The sequence below is a fragment of the Lygodium microphyllum genome, chromosome 3, assembly GCF_053477565.2.
Source record: "Lygodium microphyllum isolate KBCC chromosome 3, Lygodium_microphyllum_v1.1.10, whole genome shotgun sequence".
Classification (NCBI taxonomy): Eukaryota; Viridiplantae; Streptophyta; class Polypodiopsida; order Schizaeales; family Lygodiaceae; genus Lygodium; species Lygodium microphyllum.
The window spans coordinates 16,290,812-16,315,426 of record NC_141137.1 but is presented as its reverse complement, the minus strand read 5'-3'; the positions used below and the strand labels follow the sequence as shown (position 1 = coordinate 16,315,426).

At 45.7% G+C, this 24,615-nt stretch overlaps 1 protein-coding gene across 9 annotated transcripts in view; it reads right to left on the bottom strand.

Moving 5' to 3' along the window:
* LOC148038088 (putative RNA-dependent RNA polymerase 5) overlaps window positions 1–24,615 on the bottom strand; it is a 177,557-nt gene that overhangs the window by 111,230 nt on the left and 41,712 nt on the right. For all 9 annotated transcript variants that reach the window (XM_087668744.1, XM_087668803.1, XM_087668795.1 and 6 more), the window contains one exon: window positions 19,701–19,778. In XM_087668744.1, the coding sequence (XP_087524870.1) occupies window positions 19,701–19,778 (78 nt within the window). The remainder of the gene's footprint in view (window positions 1–19,700; window positions 19,779–24,615) is intronic.

Here is a 24,615-nt window from a genome sequence, read left to right as displayed (position 1 = left end):
ACTCTGCGAAGCATTTTTCCCTTGGCTGTTTTTACCCTTCTGCCTTGACATAAAAGCCTGCTCAGAGGCTATACCATCCACACCACTGTTCCGTCTAGTTGCTCTTCCTCTAGAAGCAAACTGACAAGCTGAATGAAAGTGATGGGCTCTTTCGAAATCCTCATAGTGAGGTTCAAGGCAATATGAAAAGCCAAGTAGGAGGGAGGCAGTGAATTCAATGTCGTAGAAATCAGCTGCGCATCTGAGTAGTACTCATCCACATTCATGAGTTGCTCCCGCAAGTCCTGAATTTTGTTGAGATGATCCTGCATAGAATCACCCTCATTCATCTTTAGAGTCTCTAGCTCTTTCTTCAAGAAAGAGATGCGAGTCTCATTCTTTCCTGCAAACATCTGCTCCAATATCAACCAAGCTTCTTGTGAAGAAGCTGCTGAACGAATATGAGGAATGATAGAACGCTGAACTGCCAATGCAATCAGCGACATAGCCTGTGCATCCCGTGTATCCCAAGTTTTCTGAGCTGCAGTTCTTGGGGGAAGTGGCTGAGCGGGGTGAGGTGGAGGGGGCTGAGGTTGCCCTCTTGCACGTCCTCCTGGAGGAGGAGTAGCGGGAGCCACAACTCCCGGTCGTGCTTCCTCTCCACTGACATAATCCCACAAATTTTTGGCCACTAATACATTCTTCATCATGAAAGACCAAAGGGAATAATTGTTCCCATCCAATCGGTCTTCCTTGGACACATAGGTGAATACATCTCCTCCCTGATTTGCCATTATTTTCCAAAAGGTAATAGAGCAATGTCAATGCAGTACGGGCTGGAAATCTGCAAATTTCCAGAAATTGCAGCAAACACAAGTCTGCAATTAATGTGCAAAGGGTACTCTGTCAAAAAAAACTGTCACTGATGCACGCTTCCCAAGGTGCAATTAGTGCTCAGCAGCACTAAAACATCAAAAGCCCCAAAATTTTCTGCCCAAAATTTCTGTCACAAATGTCTGTTACAAAAGCCCCAAAATGTGCATTCAATGTGTCACAGACAGACACAGCACGTTTCCCAATGTGCAAACAGTGCAGTGCAACACTGTTATGAATAAATCCCCAAAATTTTGCCAAAATCTCTGTCAAAAACAGTCGGTCTGTGACTGTATCAGCAGTTTAAATGCATCTGTCCTCCAAATACACAAAAGCCCCAAAATTTTCTGACCATTCAGTCAGAAATTTGCATGAAATTTACTTTTCCAGTAAATCTGTGCCAACTGCGTGTGAACCGCCGCTTCCAGAATTTTATTCTAGGCTGAAATAATAAAATTTTTGAAAATTTTACCTGGTCGTGTGGCAGAGTACTGACGTGGAGCAGGTCGTCTGACGGGCGGGCGGACTGGCTGACGTGGAGCTTTACAACGGCGGTAGGCAGATTGGCGGGCTGCGCGAATCTGAAGCGGGCAGGCAGGTCGCGAGTTGTGCGTCGTCAAAAACGGCGAGGTAAGACTGTCGCGAGCAGGCGTTGATTCCGCCTGCACGAAACAGGGCCCTGGCGGACTGGTGGAGCTGCTCGCAAGCTGACGAGCGACTGCTGACGGGCAGCTGCTGACGTGGACGACTGTAGTGAGAAGCCTGCGCTGACAAACGTCAGCACCTGCAGCTGACGCGATACGCCTGCTGGTGGCGCGCTGGGACAGGGCAGTGTTGCGTGTTGATTGTGAGCTGCGCGCAGGGTAGATGCAGAACAGAGGTGGCTCGAGTGCGGTCAGGACTGCACGTTGCAAGCAGAAGCTAAGCTTAGAACTGAGCTCTGATACCAAATGTCAGATGGGAGAGGATCGAGGTGCAGCTGAAGTGCAGTAAACAGTGTGAGAGTGAGAGACAGAGTTGAGCACGACACCCAATGCAATAGTACTGAATAGAGTGTAAACTGAAAGTACAAATGATAACCCTTATACCTTAGAGTTATAAGGGGCTGTTCACACCCGAACACAGTAAGTGCCCGTAAGTGTGCACCACAAGCACATACAAAATAGTACACATAATCTGGGGGAAAAACCTCTCCTACCGAGAGTAAAAAGTGCCCTAGTGTCCTAGTGATCACCCGCACACTCCCATATGAGCGTAGGCGTAAGTAAGGCGTGTGAGATACCCAACAATGACAACGATCCCAGGGTGTAATCACATTACCTCTAGTATCAACGCCAGCTTAGCAAGTGGGCCCTTTGGACCATCTGTATAGACTTTCCTTGTAGACTGATTACGTGGAGCTGAAGGAGCCATAGTACGCGCAGCATACTGTGAAGAGAACATTTCTTTGCTGCGCATATATGTGCGCACGGAATCCTGTGAAGCATTAGGCCCGGAATCCAGCAGGCCTGCATCCAACTTTTTACATTTTTTTGGACGTGCCTCGATCCAATCATTGCTACGGGAATCCAAACCCAGGACCTGTTGTGTACCTTTATCCACAACATTAGGTGGCTACGGGGCCTCCTGTGCCGGGACATCAAGCAGCATGTCATCCTTAGGCAGCACAACATGCGCATCATCGGAAGACGGTTGTCTCTCTGGGCATTCGGCCATAAAATGCCCCAATTTACCACATGAAAAGCAGTGTCCTGCAAAGTTGCCCCATTTCAAGCGAAAGTGCAAAGGATGCATGCCAGAGCAATTGAGGCGAAGCCACGCAGGCCTTTTCCTGGCGTGTCCCATAACATGCATAAACGGTTTCGATTCATAGCCCTTAGGCTTGGGGGAACCAGCACCGTTCCCACAACTGCCATCACATCCTTTAACAATGGCCAATAGACCGCCGGACAATTTTCCACTTCCACCCACACCGGGCATTCTCGTTGAAGCAGGCGCTGAAAGTCTGCCATAGGGCGCCATGGCACAACATGGACCAAGCGGCGATCAAAGAATAATGGCAACTTGGACAGGAGCTCAGCCCGATGTGTCTCTAATTTCAACAGCACCTCATAAAAGCCGCGGGGTCCAAGAAAGATCTCCTCGACATACTCCCCTCGTAATAAATGGTGCAGCCACTGGCGAATATGGAAAAGCACTAGGATCTTGCCAGTGAAGAAAAGTATAACTGCACGGTCATAAAACACCGAGAAAGACCGCAAGACTGATTTCGGGTCCACCGTGGCTTCCAGCACCTCATCAATTCCCGAGTCAGAGAAAGCTTCATTATTATGCTGGACATAATCGCCAAGCAGAGTATTGGCAAATTCCAGCAAATGCTCCCAGTCAATCTCCTGCGAATCCACAGGATCAGAGGCAACCTGCGCATAGGAACGGTCCTGAGGGCCCATTGTCTCGTCAGAAGTATGCTTGGGGCGTTTACCCGCAGGCGGCAGGTCAGAACAAGAAGGCATTTCCTCCGTGCACGGCACCATATCCTCCGGCTCCTCTGTATCGGAGTCAGGACCAAGGGCTACCACCGTCCGATCGATAAAATCCACATCCAAGCCAGCCATACCACTGTCCTCTCTCTCTGTCAGGGCGCGCCGCCAAGGGCCATGTCGCAGGTCCGCGGGGCAGGTCAGGCAGATCACAGGTCAGCTGACGTCTCAGGTCCGCAGGGCAAATCAGCCGACGTCACAGGTTCAAAAGGGCGGGTCAAACGAGGGACCAGGCGGGCAAGCTCCAAGCGAACAGGGGCGGAACCGGGGCAAGTTCCAGGCGTCGACCGTACGCTCTGTCAGGACGCGCAGGTCCAGGCGACGGCAGGGGCAGGGCTTGACGTCAGGCAGGTCTCTACAGGCGAACAGGGGCGGAACAGGCGGGCAAGCTCCAGGCGTCGACCGTACTCTCTGTCAGGACGCGCAGGTCCAGGCGACGGCAGGGGCAGAGCTAGGGTATCTGACGACGTGGCAGCCTGGCACGTGGGTGACGAGACGCACAGACGACAGGCGGCTAGGCGAGAGGACGCGCAGTCCAGCAGACACAATGGCGACGGGACCCCCAAGCACGCAGACGACGATGCCGTGGGCAACAAGACGCGCAGTCGGCAGGCGGCTAGGCGACAGGCGCCGGACGACCCCCGCTCAGGTCCGGGAAGGAGCTCCCGTCACGCACCATCACGTCCCGCTAGTCTTCTCTCTCTCTCTCTCTCTCTCTCTCTCTCTCTCTCTCTCTCTCTCTCTCTCTCTCTCTCTCTCTCTCTCTCTCTCTCTCTCTCTCTCTCTCTCTCTCTCTCTCTCTCTCTTTGGTAAAAGGTAATTGTATTAATTACGAAAAAAGTACAAGATTACATGATTACACGAGTACAAGAGGCACGAGGGCCGTAGGCCAACGTGTGGGAAATCCCCGGACTAGGGTACTAAAAAGTTACACCAATCATGGCAAGGACCCAGAGGCAATTGCCAAATGCCAAGAATACAAATCCTCCCAAGGGAGCAAGTCAGAGTGCCTGATGAGATCTAGCTGCCAATGCAAGAGCCCTTTAAGCCTTGCAATATGTCGCGGTACATTAGAAGCCGAATCAAAGAGAAAAGCATTTCGGGTGGTCCAAATGTGCCAGCATCCCCAGTATCTGAAAAAATGGAATAAGATCTTCATATGTAACGGTGGCGGTGTGGGATACTTCGGGCGCACAAAAACCCAATCGAAGGGAGTCAGTGAGGACCCCACCACCGCGTGCCAGATTTGTGACAAGAGTGACCAGATATTCTTGGCGAGCGGGCAAGAAAGAAAACGATGTCGGGCCGATTCCGCCGAAGTGGTGCAGAAGAAGCAAGTGCCATTCGAGATTCGACGCTTGGAAAGGGCCGAGGCAAGAGGAAGACCACCAATCATTACCCGCCACAGAAAGACCTTGCATTTGAAAGGTGTCTTATTCTGCCATCCCTCCATCAGCGTTGCCTGCCACCATGACAGTGATTTCCGCAGGCCCCAAACAGTATTAACTTTCACACCCAACCATTGGTGATCTTTAATGAGAAGATGATATACCTGATTAGTAGAGGCCTTTTCCAGACTCAACCGGCCTGCAAGGTCCCAGTCCTGCCAAGGGCGATCCATAGCCAGGGCAGGAAAGGGTTGCCTACCCTGAAGTTCCGAGGAAAGCTTCCCCCATAAATCACGGTATCCGCGCGGGATCCTGAAAAGTCTCCTAGCAGTCCGAAATGATGCAAGGACATTGCGAGTGGCAAGGGTAGCATCCGCAATCGAAGTCACACCCAAACGGGCCATGCGGTTAAATCTTGGTCTAAGCTGATGTTTATCTTCCCATGAAAGTAATGTGGATACCGCCAACAATTCCAGCTGAAAAGAATTTGTCTGCACGCGGTCCCCTACAGGATGCCAACGGGCCTTTTGGAGCACCACTTTCCAAGAGCCGACCAAGTGCAGTAACAAAGAGGACGAGGGACTGGAAAATTGAGCGTCAGCATTAAGGACATGCCACCATGAGGCTCGAAGCCGTGTGTTACCCTGGCGGAGGCCGCTGTCCTCAAGAAAATAACGGGCTATGATGGTCCACGGGTGATGATCCACACACATGGCACGAAACAGAGACCAACGAAGAGCCAGCATATGAGTTTCTGCATCCAAAATAGCTCCACCACCCATGCGCTTAGGGGTACATGCATGTGACCATGAAATCCAGGAAATGCCTGCCTGCAGTGAATCTTTCTTCCATAGCATGAAACGAATGGGATGAGTGAGAGCCTTCAAAGTACTGGGCGTCCACGGCAGTAATGGCAAGAAATACGTCAGCATTGGTAGCATAATTGTCTGAGCCACTTTGAGACGGACATGGAACGGCCAGGCTTGCGACTTCCAATACATAAACTTCGCGGCCAATTTGTGTGAAATCCACTCCAGCAGGTCCTTTGGCCGTACATCCACCCCCAATGGGTATTCAAGATGCCTGACAATCGAGCCACGAGAAACCACCTGGCCCTGCCAGCCTAATGACTCTAAATCAGGCTCCGTGCAACTGAGAATGGCTGACTTGAAGGCATTGATGCGAAGACCAGAAGCTTGACCAAAGAGCGTCCAAACATCTAATGCCTTGCGAATGTTATCCCTGTCCGCCTGCAAAATCATAAAGGAGTCATCAGCCAAAGATTGGCTAATGAAGTGCTGCCCCAAAGGAAGAGATAACCCTGCCAGCTGGGCAGAAGCCGCCATGGAGGATAACATTGAAAGGACCGGGTGAGTCGCCAAGGCAAAGAAGAGAGGACTCAAAGGGCAGCCCTGTCTGAGCGAGCGTGCAAGGAGAAATGGCTCTGTGACCCCACCATTAAGCATAACTCTTGAAGAAGCCTCAGTACTAATGGTGTAGATCAATCGGGACATGCGGATCCCAAAGCCCATAGCAGACATAAGATCTGCAAGGAAAGACCAGTCCACACAGTCAAACGCCTTTTCCAGGTCCAGTTGAATCAAGACCACTTGCTGATTGGAGTGCCTCGCATAATCAATAGCCATTTGCACATTCAAGATATTGTACAAAATGTTGCGTCCCTTAATGAAACCATATTGGAGAGGGTGCACAAGAGCTGGAAGGTGCTTGTGAAGCCGATTTGCCAGCACTTTGGAAAAGATTTTATACATCACGCCCATCAACGAAATTGGTCTCCAGTGTTGCAGCTTTGACGGCGAAGGGACCTTGGGGATCAGTTTGATAAGGCCTTCTTTCCATGAAGAAGGCATGACCCCTGTTTCCCAAACCTGCTGGAACATGACCACTAAAGGCTCTACCAACTGCGTGGCTGAGTGCTCAAAAAATTCATTAGTGAGACCATCCCAACCAGGACTTTTATCCTTAGGCAGGTGCAACAAAACATCCATAACCTCCTCTTCGCAAATATCTGCCTCCAAAGAGGCTTGCATATCAAACGGAACCTGCTGGTGGACCAGCTGATAGAAGACCGAGCGGGCATGCGTAACCTGGCTAGACGGCAAGGAAGAAGAACCAAAAAGATCCATAAAATAATTTCTGCACATATTGATAATGGTCGGCGGATCAGTGACAATGCGACCTTCCGAGTCCTGAAGTCGAGTCATATTTTCGCGAGCCGGAGAAGCATGCAAGGCGCGAAAGAACTTATGAGACTGGCAGGCATTATCTTGCAATGTGTCAGTCAAGTTATGCAGCTTGGCCTGCTGATAAGATTTCAAGCTAAAGACTTGAATAAGATGGGCCAAACGGCGCTCCAGTGACAGCAGAAAATCATCATCTGGGGAATCCAGGAGCAAGGAACGGACCAAGGCCAATAAGTCCTCTGCTGCAAGTCGACGTCGGCGACAAAGAGAGGCAGTGTGAATCCCATACTGCCGAGCAACCCGCTGCACATTAGAGAGCAGGCGTGCAAACGAAGCCAAGCCCTTAGAGGCGAAGTCCAATAAGAACCTCTCAATCAGTTACTGCATATAATCCTGAAAATTTGGATGCTTCAAATAAGAGGAGTTGAAGCGTAAAGGGAGCTTATCCAGTAACTGCATAAAAGGTGCAACAGATTGAGCCCGCATCTCAAGCTGGAGGGGAAAATGATCCGACAGCGCATATTGCTGCAAGACCTTCATCTCCAGCATCTCGGGAAGAAAATCATCCCCCTGCATGATATACATTCTGTCCAACCGCGGGTTTCACCAGTCGGGTAGCAAAAACCTCAAAGAATTCATTGGTGAGACCATCCCAATCGAGACTTTTATCCTTGGGCAAGTGTAACAAAACATCCATAACCTCCGTGTCACGAATCTCTCTCTCTCTCTCTCTCTTTTTTTCGTAAAAGGTAATTGTATTAATTACGAAAAATACAAGATTACTTGATTACAAGATAGTTGATGACACTAAGCCATCAGGTGAAAAAGTTCTCTCGCTCGCTCTCTCTCTTTCTGATTACAAGGGCACGAGGGCCCTAGGCCAACGTGGGGAAAATCCCAGTAGTAATGCACTAAAAAGTTACACGAATCATGGCAACGACCCAGAGGCAATTGCCATATGCCAAGGAAGCAAATCCTCCCGAGGGAGCAAGTCGGCGTGTCGGATGAGATCTAACTGCCAGTGCAAGAGGCCTTTAAGCCTGGCAACATGGCGCGGTACATTAGAGGCCGAATCAAAGAGAAAAGCATTGCGCGTGGTCCAAATGTGCCAACATCCCCAGTATCTGAAAAAGTGAAATAATATCTTCATATGCAACTATGGCGGTGTGGGATACTTCGGGCGCACAAAAACCCAGTCGAAAGGAGTTAGCGAGGAGCCCACCACAGTGCGCCAAATGTGCGACAAGAGTAACCAGATATTCTTGGCGAGCGGGCAAGAAAGAAAACGATGTCGAGCCGACTCCGCCGTAGTGGTACAGAAGAAGCAATTGCCATTGGAGATGCGACGCTTGGCAAGGGCCGAGGCAAGAGGAAGACCACCAATCATTACCCGCCAAAGAAAGACCTTGCATTTGAAAGGTGCCTTATTCAGCCAGCCCTCCATCAGCGTTGTCTGCCACCATGTCAGCGATTTCCGCAGTCCCCAAACAGTATTAGCTTTGTTACCCAGCAATTGGCGATCCTGAATAAGAAGATGATAGACCTGATTAGTAGAGGCCTTGAAAAGTCGCCTAGCAGTCCGAAAGGATACGAGGACGTTGCGCCTGGCAAGGGTAGCATCCGCAACCGACGTCAGACCTAAACGGGCCATGTGGTTAAATCGCAGTCTGAGCTGATGTTTATCTTCCCATCAAAGTAGTCTCGATACTGCCAACAATTCCAGCTGAAAGGAGTTAGTCTGCAAGCGGTCCCCTACCGGGTGCCAACGGGCCTTTTCGAGCACCACTTTCCAAGAGTCGACCAAGTGCAGTAACAAAGGGGAAGATGAGCTGGACAAACGGGAGTCAGCATTAAGGACATGCCACTAGGAGGCCCGAAGCCGGGTGTTACCATGGCGGAGCCCGCTGTCCTCAAGAAAATAACGGGCTATGATGGTCCACGGGTGATGATCCACACACATGGCCCGAAAAAGGGACCAACGGAGAGCTAGCATATGATGTTCTGCATCCAAAAGAGCTCCACCACCCATGCGCTTAGGGGTACATGTATGTGACCATGAAATCCAAGAAATGCCATCTCTCTCTCTCTCTCTCTCTCTCTCTCTCTCTCTCTCTCTCTCTCTCTCTCTCTCTCTCTCTCTCTCTCTCTCTCTCTCTCTCTCTCTCTCTCTCTTTTTTTTCCTAAAAGGTAATTGTATTAATTACGAAAAAAAGTACAAGATAACTTGATTACAAGATACATGACGCCAATCCAGGCCATCATGTGAAAAGGGGCTAAGTGCTACAAGTTACAAAGTTATGGCAAGGGGGCAGATGAAATTGCCATAAGCCAAGGACGGAAGTCCTCCCTAGAGAGCAAATCAGAATGCCGGAGAAGATCCAACTGCCAATACAAAAGGCCCTTAAGCCTCGCAATATGTCGCTGAACATCATAAGCGGAGTCAAAAAGAAAAGCATTCCTAATGGTCCAGTTATGCCAACAGCCCCAATATCGAAGAAAATGATACATGAGTTTCATATGTGGCTGCGCAGGAGTGGGGTATTTGGGCTGCCCGAAAACCCAATCAAAGGGGCGCAGGGTGGATCCAACCGCTCCTTGCCAAATAGCCGACAAAAAGAACCAGACTTTTTTTGCGACGGGGCAAGAAATAAATCTGTGGCGGGCTGATTCCACAGCAGTGGTGGAAAAGAAACAATTGCCATTGGAGATTCGTCGCTTGGAAAGAGCCGACGCAAGCGGAAGACCACCAATCATCACTCTCCAAAGAAAGACTTTACATTTGAAGGGGGTCTTGTTCAACCAGCCCTCCATCACAGTTGCCCTCCACCAGGACCGGGATTTTCGTAAGCCCCATAAAGCATTGGCTTTGGTAACTAACCATTGTTGATCTTTGATCAGAATATGATAAACTTGATTAGCAGAAGCTTTGCTTAAAGTCAGCCGGCCTTGTAGGTCCCAATCCTGCCAGGGATGATCTGAAGCAAGGGCAGGAAAGGGTTGTCTGCTCTGGAGCATCCGCAAAAGCTGTTCCCATAAAGGCCTATATCCCCGCGGGATCCTGTAAAGCCTCCTGGCTGTACGAAAAGATATAAGCACATTGTGACTAGCAAGGGTGGCATCCGCGACCGAAGACAAGCCCAAACGAGCCATCCGGTTGAATTGTGGTCTAAGCTCATTTTTGCCTTCCCATGCAAGTAAACGCAAGACTGCCAATAATTCCAATCTCTCTCTCTCTCTCTCTCTCTCTCTCTCTCTCTCTCTCTCTCTCTCTCTCTCTCTCTCTCTCTCTCTCTCTCTCTCTCTCTCTCTCTCTCTCTCTCTCTCTCTCTCTCTCCTAAAGGGTAAAAGTACAAAAGTCACAAACAAATCCTAAGGAGAACGCCCGCATAGTATATGATACCATGCTGCTAGCGAAGAACTCTCAAATGAGAAATATGACTTTGCACTCCGCAATGGAAATAAAATATGAAAGCTCGTCAAGAGAACCTAAAGAATGGCTCCTCAAGGGCGGTTAGCAAAAAACTCTTGCGCTCATCCTCATTGATCAAGTTACACTCATCATCAAATGATGGTTCCCTAGGCAAGGGGATGTCATCTTGAGGCACGAGATTGGAGCTACTAGAGCCTTGCCTTGCATTTTTATGTCTGCCACTCGAACATTTCCTCGTCGATATTGAAGGGCACCAAATGATCAAGTCCTTGTCACCACCTACCTGAACTCCAAGTCCTCACCCACAAGCACACTACCTGCAAGTGTCACACGTATAAACTACTATTAGGTCCCCATAGAGCTCCACGAAGACCGACCCCTCCTCACTAACCTCTTAAGGAATACTCAAGAGAGTCAATTGTCAACTTGAAGGTGCCCACATTCACCTATACACAATGGTGAAATTTGTAAAGCATATAGTAGAAATCAACAAACGAAATTTAAGAATATACTCTTATGGTTTAGTATTTACTTGTTCTCAATGTTCTCTCTGTTGTATCAATGACATGTGCATGCACACACCTCCATCAATGCTACTCTAAAAAACTTAACAAGAGGGCCCATGGTGAACCCCTCACAATCACACATGCACAACAACCTATAAAAGGGAGTAGCACGAGCCTTTATCAAAACTGTTCATTTCGGCACAAGCATTGCATGGCTTTGGCCTCCTCTCTCTCATGCTCATCCCACTCATTCCATAGAGTGGACACCACTATCTAGTGAAGGGCAAACCGCACCTCATAAAGACCCTCCAAAAGCAACAACATGGAAGCAAACCAAGATGAAAAAGGCTTCTTCAACTCGATTTCTATATGCCTAGGATACATTGCATCCAACTTATCTTTACTATGATAAATGTGGCTATCGATATGGTTTCTGTCAGAACTGGAGCAGCAGTGGAAGCATAAACATGTGCTGAAATAAACTACTGAAACACAAAACAAAAAGAGAAAAGAAAAGAACACGATACAGATGAGAACTCAGATGTATGCACGGGAAATGGTATCCATATATCTGAACACGAGACAGTCGCATACAACAGTGAGTCACTGGCTGCGTGGGCACTGGCACTGGCACTGGCTCTCTCTCCACAGAGTCTGCAGATGGTGAAGTGACTGACTGAGGAGGAGCCACTGAGTATAAATAGGCTGAAAAAGTGGGGAGCAATAATGCTGGTCGGACAGCATTAATGCTGGCCGACTGGTGCATAAAAATACTCCACTGGCATAAAATGCCACACCAGAAAAATACCTAAAATACCTAATAAAAATGCCCAGCCCAGAACAAGCTCAGACTCACACATGAGCTGACAAATACTCTGCTAACACCCTCTCTCAGATCATGGGTGATCTGATACAATACAATAGTACAATGAAAAGGGATCAGAAACTATACAACAGAGAACCACCAAGTAGAACCATGGATACCTAAGCAGTGGGTGATCAAGCCACCACCAAGGTGCCTCGGAGAGAACCTGATGTCAATCGTACCAAACACTTGAAAATAGAGAAGATCATAGCATGTCTCTGTGTCCATCATCAATGTCTCGCAGTAGCATACAAGACCAGCCTATCAAAAATGCCCCTGAACATAGGTGACCATGGAGTCTCCGCCTTTGGCCAGACCGCCAAAGCGTCCCCTCATGTGAGCTCCAGACGAAAGCCTCCCGCTCTCTGTCAGATAACCAGCTCATCATGAACCTGGATGTCAAGCCCAGCTCTAGGATTTGATTCCGCCAGACTGAAGTCGATGCGTCAGGGACGTCCCTCTCTGGAACCTGTGCACCTGTATAAAAGTACAGATGAGGCGCGGCTGCCCCATCTGAACACCCGCTCACACTCCCTCTCTGGCACAAGAGAGTCGTGAGGGATGACCTCATCGCCACCACTAGAAAGCAGCCGAGGAAGGGGCCACCAAGCCCTTCCCGCAATCCGAAGAAGAGAATCCCTTCCGCGCCTTGGACTTCACCTTGGTCGGAGGATCTGAGTGGGAGTCTGATGAAGGAGAGAACTCATCGGTAGAGTCAACATCCCGCTTCGTCTTCTGCTGCTCCTTCCTGGAAGCCACTAACATCTTGCAGTCCTTCCGCAAATGTCCCTTCTTGCCACAGTGGTAACACTGGGCCTTCGACTTCTTCTTCCCGTTACCCCTCTCTGAAGCTACATAAGCCTCGCCTCCATAATGTGCCGGAAGCAGCCCTGTAATCTCAAGGATGTCTCATGCTCAAGAAGCATCGAGGTCATATGTGTAAAACTGACAGGAGTCGATGATGTCTGCGCCTGCAAAGCATTGGCCACTCTATCAAACTCCGGGGGGAGCTTGTAGAGGACCGTCCCGACGAGATGCGCCTCAGAAAGAGCAGATTGCATGTGCCGAAGCTGGTCCTGTACCTGCGTAACACGAAGAAGAAAAGACTGAATAGTATCTTTCGGCTCAAACTTCATCTGCTGGAGCTGGCCATAAAGTGTGACTGCCCGCATGGTGGAAGGTGCCTCATACATCTGCTACAACTTCTGCCATACTTTAGGAGATGCCCTACAGTAACCGCCGGTAAGACCGCTTTAGAAATACACCGAAGCAACGCCAAGTAAGCACGGGCATCGTCCGAGTCCCATGTGAGCACCGCTTCCTCATGGTTGTCCTCATCAAAGTCTTCAGGAAGAGAAAAAGGACGGAGAGGACGAGGAGTAGCTCCACAGACAATGTACCATAACCGCTTCTGCACAAACCAAGCTTTCATGACAGCACTCCATGTGAGATAATCAAGTCCATGTAACTTATCATCAGTGGAAGTGCACAGAGGAGCCATACGGAGAGGATAAGAGGAGAAGTAGAGAAGAGATGGAATGTAGAGAGGAAACACAGCCAAAACACAAGCACAGATTGCAGAAAATGAGAGTTCACATGCAATAGAACCCAAAATCTGATCAATAGAAGACAAAATCTGCTGCAGAAAGTCAAAAAATCAGTCAAAAACTGCCAAAAACAGCAAAAACGGCCTGAAGTAACAGTCACCCAGCCACGAGAGACGTTGAATCAGCAAAACGCAGGCTGTAAACTGGAGAAAAACAGGTAGAAAACTGTCGCCAGCAGCTGCAGATGAAAAACGCAAGCAGCAGAGGGTGCGTAGGCAGCAGACGATGGCAAAACTGCAAAAAACGCAGGCTGAACAGGTCGCCTGTATTGAGCAGCAGTCGCCTAAGCAGAAAAGGGGAAAACAGTCTTGAAATCAGCAATAAAACACAGCAGAAACACAAATCCTGAAAACTGATACCATGTCAGAAGTGGAGCAGCGGTGGAAGCATAAACATGTGCTGAAATAAACTGCTGAAACACAAGACAAAAAGAGAAAAGAAAAGAACACGATACAGATGAGAACTCAGATGTATGCACTGGAAATGGAATCCATATATCTGAACACGAGACAGTCGCATACAACAGTGAGTCACTGGCTGCGTGGGCACTGGCACTGGCACTGGCTCCTCTCTCCACAGAGTCTGCAGATGGTGAAGTGACTGACTGAGGAGGAGCCACTGAGTATAAATAGGCTGAAAAAGTGGGGAGCAATAATGCTGGTCGGACAGCATTAATGCTGGCCGACTGGTGCATAAAAATGCTCCACTGGCATAAAATGCCACACCAGAAAAATACCTAAAATACCTAATAAAAATGCCCAGCCCAGAACAAGCTCAGACTCACACATGAGCTGACAAATACTCTGCTAACAGTTTCAAGCACGACCCTCTTTAGCCATTTGAGCTTCTTGATATCCTCCATGAGCAACTCAACATAATGGCTTGTATGTGGAGTCCATACGTATGCCGGAAACTCAGCCACAAGTAATTGGCCCATGCGCCAACAATTGGATGCATTGTTCGCACAGTTACCCGGAATAGGGAACAAGAACAAAAATGGGACCCCCAAGAATGGGGAGACGAAGGAACGAGAACGGGGGAACGGCAAATGTCTTAAGTGCCCATGCTCTGCATGACTCAAATTGCCCCAAATTGCCCCAATAGCCCCCCAATTGCCTTAAATGCCCCAAATTGCTCTCAATGCCCCAAAAATGCCACAAATTCCTGAATGCCCCTGATGTCTCTAATTGCCCCAATATCCCTTAATACTCCAAATTGACCCAAATGTCCCAAAATTGATTGGATTGCCCCCATACCTCCAAATTGAGGATAGGCCTGAAATTTGATTGTGATTTGCATGAGTTGATAATGCATCAAATTTGAACTTTGCATGGACTCACGATTGGCTTGTGGCTTGTCTTGACACTTTGATTCTTCAACCCGAGAGCGAGAGAGAGAGAGATATATATATATATTAGTGCGTGCACATTAGGCAATAGAGATGGATGAACATGTGGTAGGAGTTTGACACAAGCAAGAAGAAAAAAATTAGAAAAAATGTCAATTTTTGGCCACCAAGCCTAGAACGGACATACCAAACAAGGAACGGCAAGGGGAACGACAAAGAAGGGCAAGGAACGCTAGGGAACGGGCTTGAGAGAGGCAAGGAACGTTCCTTGTCCGTTTTGCCTTCTCGTAGGGTTTGAAACGTGTTAGGCCGTTCCTACGGGCCGGAACAACCGTTCGCTATTTCTATGATTGTTGGTAATGACACACACCCTCATCTCTTTTTTCGAGACAAGAATATTCTATTACTAACGCCCCCTTGAGGCAAAGTACAAAGTACAAGGAACTACGTAAAGATTGGCTAAGTACATCAAAAATACGATGGTTGTGAGAACAATAAATCTCATGGGCTATAATGCAAGGGAATCTGAGGGGCAATGTTGATATTCTATTCAAGGGTGAAACATTTGGGCATTAAACACATTGGAGTGAGCTTGTGAATCCATCAAGTTCTAGGCTTCTAAAAAGAGAGCTGCCCAACCACATGCTATAAACCTATTGTTTTCAATGATACTATGTTAGTCTATTTTCAATGATACTATGTTAGCAGGTCACTTCCTATTATGAGGCGTACATTAAGTCAATGGCGAACATATAGAGCTCTATCCAATTTAGTCACTTGGATCAATTTGATCTTGTTTGGTCCGCACTATTCTTGGGCCCCCCCATGTTTGGACCATATAATACGGTACTAAAAGGTACAGAAAGTATAATATGGTACAATACCATAAAATATGGTACTAAACAGTACCTTAACATTTTTTAAGGTACAATATGATAAAAGCGTGTTATTCTCCCCAAAACCTAGTTGTTATTGACAATAAAATTTAAAGAAGAAGTTTGAATCTCAAATAACATAATCCCACAAGAGAATTATATTAGTACAAGAAGCATTTAGCTCATCCCAAAGTGCAGATTGAACTGGAAAAGAAGTTTCCATTAAGTTGGTTATCTTATGGTACTAATACATACATTACAATACCTATAGTTTGTATAGTGTGAACCCTTTCATACCTGGTACTGGTGCAACTATAATTTATAGGTTGCCCTATTAGTTCCTCTGTCTCCCAACTTCACTCCCCAATGCGCTTATTGCTACAGCCTCCTACACTCCATATCTCATGTAGGATCTGTTCTAGTATCACCCTTCTTTTGCACCAATCAAAGTCCTTCATTGGCTTCATCTTGCTCTTCAATGTTCTTCATATTTGTTCGCAGTTCCCTCTTCCGCTTCCTTCCTAACGTAGTATGATCACCATCATGGTCACATTTGCTTTTTTTGCACTATCTAGCTCCAAAACTCTCTCATCAAACCATTGCCTATCTTGCTGTAATCATCGTCAGCACTTCCTCAGCAGCCTGCAAACACCTGCATCACCCAGCTGATCAACCTATTTCCTGCTGTTGTTGGCAGATTACAGCTCCACCCAGATCATGTGTTTTGTTATTTCAATGCCTGGAGTCCTTCCAAATCTCGGAGCTGTGTTTCGATGTTCACTCACTGATCGAGCTAGGAATTTCAATTTCAAAAATAGGGGGTTTGTACATGTTTCAGATGTAGGAAACGGTTTCATAAAAGTTAAGAGATCAGCAAGAAATAGGTGTCATACAATAGGGCAAATAAATAGAAACTTGTGTACTAAAGTTTGAAAAATGTCATTAAATCAAATTCTATACTAGGAACTTATCCATATTGAATGAACAATGAAGAAATAAACAGCTTGACTATTTTAAATATTTGCAGAAAATCAATAGGTCAACTTCTTAAAAAACGTTTTGTACAAAAGAAAAGTTAAGATATGTTGAATTGGTTTAGAAAATGTAAGAAACAGAGTTTCTATGCAATAGTGCTGTTTGGAATGTGTTGGCAGCTACACTTCCACATTTAAGCTGCTCTTGGTGCCTTTTCTTGTGGACACCCCCTTACACAACCAAAGGCCTCACATACCAATGGTGGACAACCATCTTGATGTTCAGAGTTGCTAGGTTTGTTGGCAGCTGTGCTTAGCTGTCTTATCATTTGCATCATTGAAGATATTTCTTTGCAAGTTCTCAGCGTCATGCATCATCTTCATCTACTTCTACTTCCACATCTATAGACAACTATGGCACAAGAGGTCCAAGCCTCGTTTCTCTCTGCTTGCACCAACAGGGGTTGGTCTAATTCCCCTCAACCTTTCTGAGGTTTAAAAGTTGGATTGCTCCAACTGCTGCTTATGAAAGGTCAAGAGCAAGTACATTCTTGACAGCTATGAGAAATAGAAGTTAGTCTTCCAAATTATTCCCGCCTGAGACTTACATTTGATGGTGGAGATTCACAAGATCAGGCCAATTTGTAAACCAAGGTCAAGCCTAGAGATTTGACATTCTTCTTCCTTAATCTACTGATAGTGTGTTAGTTCATGTGAAGGAGATACGTACTGCGGCACAGGTGTGGAAAATGCTGAAGAACCCTACGAGGTTCACACTTTTATACTAGTTTGCTTACCTCGCAACCATGTGAGACTTAACCTCTTGTGGATCAAGAGTGATCATCAAGGTCGGGAAGCAAAAGAGAAGGGTTTCAAAGAAAAGAAAGAGATCAAGGGAAAGAAAGAGGAGGGTACTTCCACAAGATGTGGGCAAAGCTGTCCAATAGCCGATGGCTCTCGTGCGAGTGGGTTGAGGAAAGTGTCGATGTGTGTTGTCCACCATAGACAAATCCGAGAGTGTAGTAACCACCAATTGGAGTAGAGTCTGGTGAAGAAAAGTGCTCAAAACACAAAAACGAGCTGCTATAGATACAAACGCAAATCAGGCCGATGTTGGAATTCGAAGGCAGCAAGCTGGAAACTAAAACGCAGTAGATTCTAGGGCTGGACAACACCTGTGTTTTTGCAGTTCTTGCTCCATCAAGGGCAGGATTTCCTCATCTGGCAGGCCATCCTATTGATCCTCAACTTTCGGAGTACACGTTCATAGCTGGTGATCTTCTTCCTCAACTCCAATGGCATCTAAGGACTGTGTTCCGCTCCCTCAACAGCCATCCTTCACCTTCAGCATACATCTTCAGCATTCCACTATCCCAGAGGACTGAGTTTCACTCCCTCTATAGTGCAGGCTTCCTTCAAGTGCTGCCGCCTGATCAGGCAGGACAGTAAAGTCATCCTTTGAGCTTTGGCTCTGCTATATCAGCTTTGTTCACTTAGCATGATTCAATGATTCATCTTCTTCTTCTTTTGTGTTTTTTGAGTTTCTCTTCTTTCTCAATGTGTGCCATACACACTCTTTGTTTGCCCCCCACAAACCCTACTATCTCTCTGGTTTGCTTTCACAGCAGTCATTTCTTAACAACCCCTTCATCCTCAGCTTTGGTCTTTGCCTCCTACTCCACAAACCCCCCCTACCCCCTCCTGGCTTCAAGTGGAACAGCTCATCTATCATGGTGGACCTCATCAATCCACAATATAAGTTACCCCACAGATTACCCCTAAGTTAGCAAGGATTCCCACATGTTCAATACCCTCTCTACAGAGGTCCATTCCTAATTTTCCATAACATCAGTGGTCATTTACACAGTTCTTAGTGCCAAATGACAACAATGAGGACAGTGAGCCATTGTTATGGGATTGAAGTGCCCAGGAAGAGTCAGAAGCCTCACAGCAGTGAGCTTTTCAAGTATTACATTATTCAGGACTCTCATACAGGAGTCTAAGAGATCATTATTTTCCAAAGATTCTTCATGATGGATGTAGGAGATCACACAGGATATAGCATTTGCAGGAACAGCAGCAACATGTTGGTCCAGTTACTGTAAACTATGGCTTTGTGCATAGGATTATGGTGAATAGAAAAATATCACTAGCAAAATTTTGTAACTTCCTTTTGAGATTTAAAAATTTATGCTGCTCATTCGCCTAGCTAGTCTGTTAGACTTGTTGGACTCTTTTGAAGCCTACACAACTCAACTACTTCAGAGGCCACTATCTCTAGTGACTGCACTTTTTATCTTTCAAAACATCATTGAACCCATCTCTCTCACTGTTCACACAACCTCGTTAATCAAGGATTGCATAGACCTCAAAATGACTTTATCATCAAACTTTGTGAGATTTCATAGACTGCACCCACCCAAAGCCACTTGTGCACTAACAATTAATATAATCATCTCCACAAAAACTTCTGCATGTGTCTGTGTGTGTGTGTGTGTGTCTCTCTCTCTCTCTCTCTCTCTCTCTCTCTCTCTCTCTCTCTCTCTCTCTCTCTCTCTCTCTCGTAAAACTCTCTCTCGTAAAACTCTCTCTCTCTCTCTCTCTCTCTCTCTCTCTCTCTCTCTCGTAAAACTCTCTCTCTCTCTCTCTCTCGTAAAACTCTCTCTCTCTCTCTCTCTTTTTTTTTCGTAAAACTCTCTCTCTCTCTCTCTCTCTCTCTCTCTCTCTCTCTCTCTCTCTCTCTCTCTCTGTGTTAACATAATCGCTAGCCAAAAATAATCGTGCATGTTTTTGTGTGTGCGTGCGTACGTGTGTGTTTTACATCCTATTTTTAAGCTCGACATCAGTTACACATTAAGATGCACATGTCTGCATACATGTATATGTGTGTGACTGCTCATATATGCATATTCATGTATATTACTACAATCCTCTCCACACAAATTTCTTGTGTCTGTGTGTATGTTTCACATCCTACTTTTAAGCTCAAAATCAGTTTCACATTAAATCGCACGTGCGCATGCATACGTGTATGTGTGTATGTCTGCTCACATATGCCTATGCATGCAATAGGAGTACGCATATCAAAATGAGATGATTCTATTTCCCCACCTTTAAATTTACCAACAACGTGCCCTTTGCCACAGTTCCTTTGTAGAATACGCGTACTTGCAGCAAAAGAGGGTATTCCTAAAAAGCATAAGCACTCAATCAATATAACCGATTCCAACAAAAGAGTACAAAAATATTGCATAAGCATTCTTTCTAGAAGATGTATATGCATGCAAATTCACAAACCAAACAAAACCCCCACCCCCAGCCCCCCAAATTTTTCCTTTTTGGCAAACGACTATTGTTAAGGATTTACTACGGTATCCTTTTTGGCATATGCAGATGAGCATAGTATACACAAACCAAACACCCACTTTGCACATCACATACTTTCCAATGTTTGAAGCTTTAGAGGTCTTTGGTACATTCATAGATCTGGGGACAGCACCACCGAACTCCTATGAAATGAGTTGCTTCAAACGCTTCTCGTAATTTTACTATTTGAGCAGCAAGGTGACAATCATTGCAACATTATCTATGATGTTTGAATGCTTGCACCATTTTAATGGTCCACCACAACCAAGCACGCATCATACCAATTTCATACATAGGAAAGTTTCATAGAATTTGAGAAATGGTTGAAAACAAGTTTTGTGTAATGGGGTAAACCAATAGAATCATGAAAAAGACTAAAATCTCCATAAATCTCCCCTCCATCCCCCTTCACCATGTATTGTTCTATGATTAAAGGAAGTCCCATTAATTTCCCTTCCCCAAAAAAGGGAGACCCAAAAAAAAATTAACAAAAGGTGTTTTGCACATAAGAAAAGTCTAGAAGTGTTTCATAGGCTTCAAACCTATATCAAACAGTCAATATCCAATATTGCCAACAAGATAACAATATCAAATCTCATAGATTGTGTTGAAACACGAATCAAGGGTCAAACCTTATTGAAACTAAATGGGATCAACATGAACCATCTTCCCCCCTTCACATTATCATGGCTTCCCCTTCATACAACTCTCCCACACACAGAGGAACTCGATCATGCAACAGGATCTCTACCAATTGTACATACAAGCTAGACTACAAGCCCACCTCATCTCTGTTGAGATATCAAAGAATGTGAGCTTAATTCATGTTTGCAGGTTGCCTTTTGACAAGGAGACCACAAAGATCCACTCTACTTGACCAAGCACATATTCACATGTTTGGATTACGGATAGTAGAGTTACCCATCACATGACCCCTATCCAAGACATATTTGTCTCTAGAACCCTTGCAACCAAGAATGTCCAATGTGGAAACAACTCCTCAATCAAGATCAATGGTCTAGATCACATCAAGTTTAATACTAACAAGAGCCGAGATCTCGCTTAGCTAGACAATGTGTATTCGATTCCCCAACTTCGGGTGAGACTTTTATCCATTCAACAACTTTGCTGATTGGGACAAGTAATTTTCTTCACTACGACCACAATCGAGATTACAGACTCTCAAACCCGATTAGTAATTGTTAGCCACAACAAGGCACAATCTAGTGGCCTCCATATAATAACTTGGTTTATTTTCCAACCAACTACCAACAACTCAACCATTTCTAGGCTTTAGCTACCAGACATGAGCCTAGAAACATAAGTGTCTCTAGCATTCCACTTTGGACACCTTGGAAATGACTCTTCACAAGTGTAACACTGTCCAACGATATTTGTCGAGCCTTTCAGCTTGGGAAGCAACACTACACAACATTCCTTGAAGAGACCACACATCGAGTTGAGGGGCCTCTTAGATTCACGTTGATCTTTGTGGACCAACATCCACTACCACCTTGAATGACGTGTTGTACTTCTTTTTTATCATGGATGATTGTTCGAGATATATGTAGGTGTATTTCTTAAGGCACAAATCTAACACCTTCACATACTTCGGTACTTTGGTGTATCTTACATAAAATCAAACAGGTCATCCTATCAAAACCATGAGGAGTGATAGCGTTGGTGAGTTTAGCTCCCACGAGTTTTCCAACTTCTTGCATAAGCATGGCATCTCTCGTCACCTCACCTCTACCAACTCTCCCTCTCAAAATGAAGCTGTAGAGCATAGGAACTAGACTATGATGAACATGGCATGCTCTATGATGTTCGTAGTAGAGCTCCTCGAGCACCTTTGGAGGCTGAGGTCATTAACACGTTAGCAAACATCCTCAAGCAATGTCCAACGATGATCCCTCAAAAGACCCCCTTCAAGGCATTCTCCAGCACTCAACCCCTTACCTTCAACTTGAGTCTTTGGGTGTCGTGCCTATATGAACACCCTTCATGATAAGATTCGAAAGTTTGATCCCCGAGCTAATATCTTAAATTTTGTAGGATAATCCTCCAAGGCAAAAGCCTATCACTTGTTCAATCCCCAAACAAACAAGGTAATTACCCAAAGAGATATAGTTTTTTACGAGAGGGATATAACGCAACCCACTACACCAACCTCCAAGCTAATTCCTCAACCTACTTTAATAGAGATAGTGCCATCTAAGCCACGTCTACTATCCGCTCCTGACCCACTTGCAAAACCTCCACTTTCAACCCTCTTCTTAGAAACCCATTACCTCGTTGGTACCAATACACCATGTAGGATTCGAGGATCCTTCCACTAGATTGCATCCCAAATGGCCCAAGAAGATCTACCTAGCTTGCACCTACTTCTTGTCAATCTTTATGGAAGATTGCATAGCATTCTGAACCTGAGAGTTGGCAAGAGCCTCTCAAGCAATGATATGAGGCCATGGAAAAGGAGCTTAACAGCATTGACCAAAACAAAACCTAAACTTATTAGCAAGATTGTTAGCTCATGTATGAGTTTGTGCATGCTAGATGGGTTGGGCATTTTAGTTTGTATTTTAGGCATTATTTTAATCATTTTTGTGTCGCATTTTATGCCAATCGGCCGACACCGACCAACTGTAATTTTAGGCCTATTTTATGCCTATTTATTATGTGGCTCCTCCTCCCATTGAATCATCATCATTCTTCAAGTGGTCTTCCCAATGTCGGTGCCCACGCAACTTGTGACTCACTGTTCTACATATCATTCTTGTATTTGGTATATGGATTCCATTTCCCAAGCACATCTCTAAGTTCTCTTCTTTTTTCTTCTCTTTTCTTCCTCTTCTGTCTTGTGTTCAACTATTTATTTCAGCACTTGTCTATGCTTCCATTGCTACACCACTTTTGACATGGTATCAAATTGCAAGATCTAAGTTCCTGCTGTGATTTTTCTACTAATTATAGGTTTTTCTTTCCCTTGCTGATCAGGCCTACGTTTTTTAGACCAATACCTTGCATTTTCAACTTGTGCCTGGATTCCAACCTGCCATCGTCAATTTCTGCATTAAATGCTCCCCCAACCTGCATTTTTCATTTTCTACACCTAATCATGGCTGGTTAATTGTTTGTATAGGCTGTTTTTGCTGTTTCTAGCACTTTTTGACTAGTTTTTCTTCATTTTGCAACAATCGGCCTCCGTTTCTGATTAGATTTTTAGGTACATTGCATGTGAACTCTCATTTTGTGAAGTCTTTGCTGTTGGTTTGAATGTACTCTTTCTCTATATATCTTCTATTCTCTATTTTCTCTTCTTATCCTCTCCCAATGGCTCCTCCGTACACTTCTACAGAGGATAAGTTACATGGCCCTGACTATATTATATGGAGTGCTATGATGAAAGCTTGGTTTGTGTAGAAGCGGATTTTATACATTGTATATGGAGCTATTCCTTAGCCTCATCATCCTTTTCCTCTTTCCAAAGATTTTGATAAGGACAACCATGAGAAAGCTATGCTAACATGAGATTCGGACCATGCATGTGCATATTTTGCACTGCTTCGATGTATCTCTAAGGAAGTGTTACCGGCAATTACCTCCTGCAAGACATCACCAAAAATATGGTCAAAGCTTCAGACATTGTACAAGACGCCTTTCAACATGCACGTTGTGATCCTTTATGAACAACTTCAGCAAATAAAAGTTGAGCTGATAGACACCATTCAATCATTTGTGCTTCTTGTTACACAAGTTCAAGACCAACTTCGACACATCCAATCTACCCTTCTAGAGACACATATATTGGGAACAATAATCTACAAGCTCCCCCTGAAGTTTGATGGAGTGGCCAATGCTTTACAATCGCAAACATCCTCTACACTTGTGAGCTTTACACATATGTTCTCGATGTTGCTTGAGCATGAGACATATTTGTGTTTACAAGGGAGGCTTTTGTCTCATTATGGAAGTTCTACTGAGGCCTTTACAACTTCCAAGAGGGGTGACAAGAAGAAGTTGAAGGCCCAGTGTTATCATTGTGGTAAGAAGGGACACTTGCTGAAGGGCTGCAAGGAGTCAACAGCCTCACGATAGAAGAAGGAGAAAAAGAAGAAGTGGGATACAAACTCCTTCAACAAATCATCCTCTTCCTTAGACTTCGACTCTGATCCTCCGGCCAAAGAAAGTCCAAGGCACTGCAAGGATCCACTTCTTTAGACCATGGAAAGGGCTTAACTCTGCCTTCCTCAGCTGCTTTCTAGTCCAGGTGATGTGATCATCCCTCACAACTCTCTAGTGCCACAGAGGAATGTGAGAGGATGGTGAGATGGGGCAGCCAAGCCTCATCTATACAGGTATGCTTGTGCACAGGTTCCAATGAGGGCCATCCTTGACACATCGACTAAAGTCTGGCAGGTTCAAGGTTCAAGTCCTGAAGCTAGGATTGACATCCAAGTTCATGATGGGTTGTTTCTTTGACAAAGAGCGGAATTGGTCGAGCTCACATGAGGGGACAATTTGGCAATCTTGGCCAAAGGCAAGGAATCCATGGTCATGTATGTTCAAAGGCATTTTTTAGAGGATGGTCTTGTTTGCTATTGATGCCAAGAGGCATATTCCACGGTGGATTCCGTAAGGTTTTACGGTGGATTCCGTA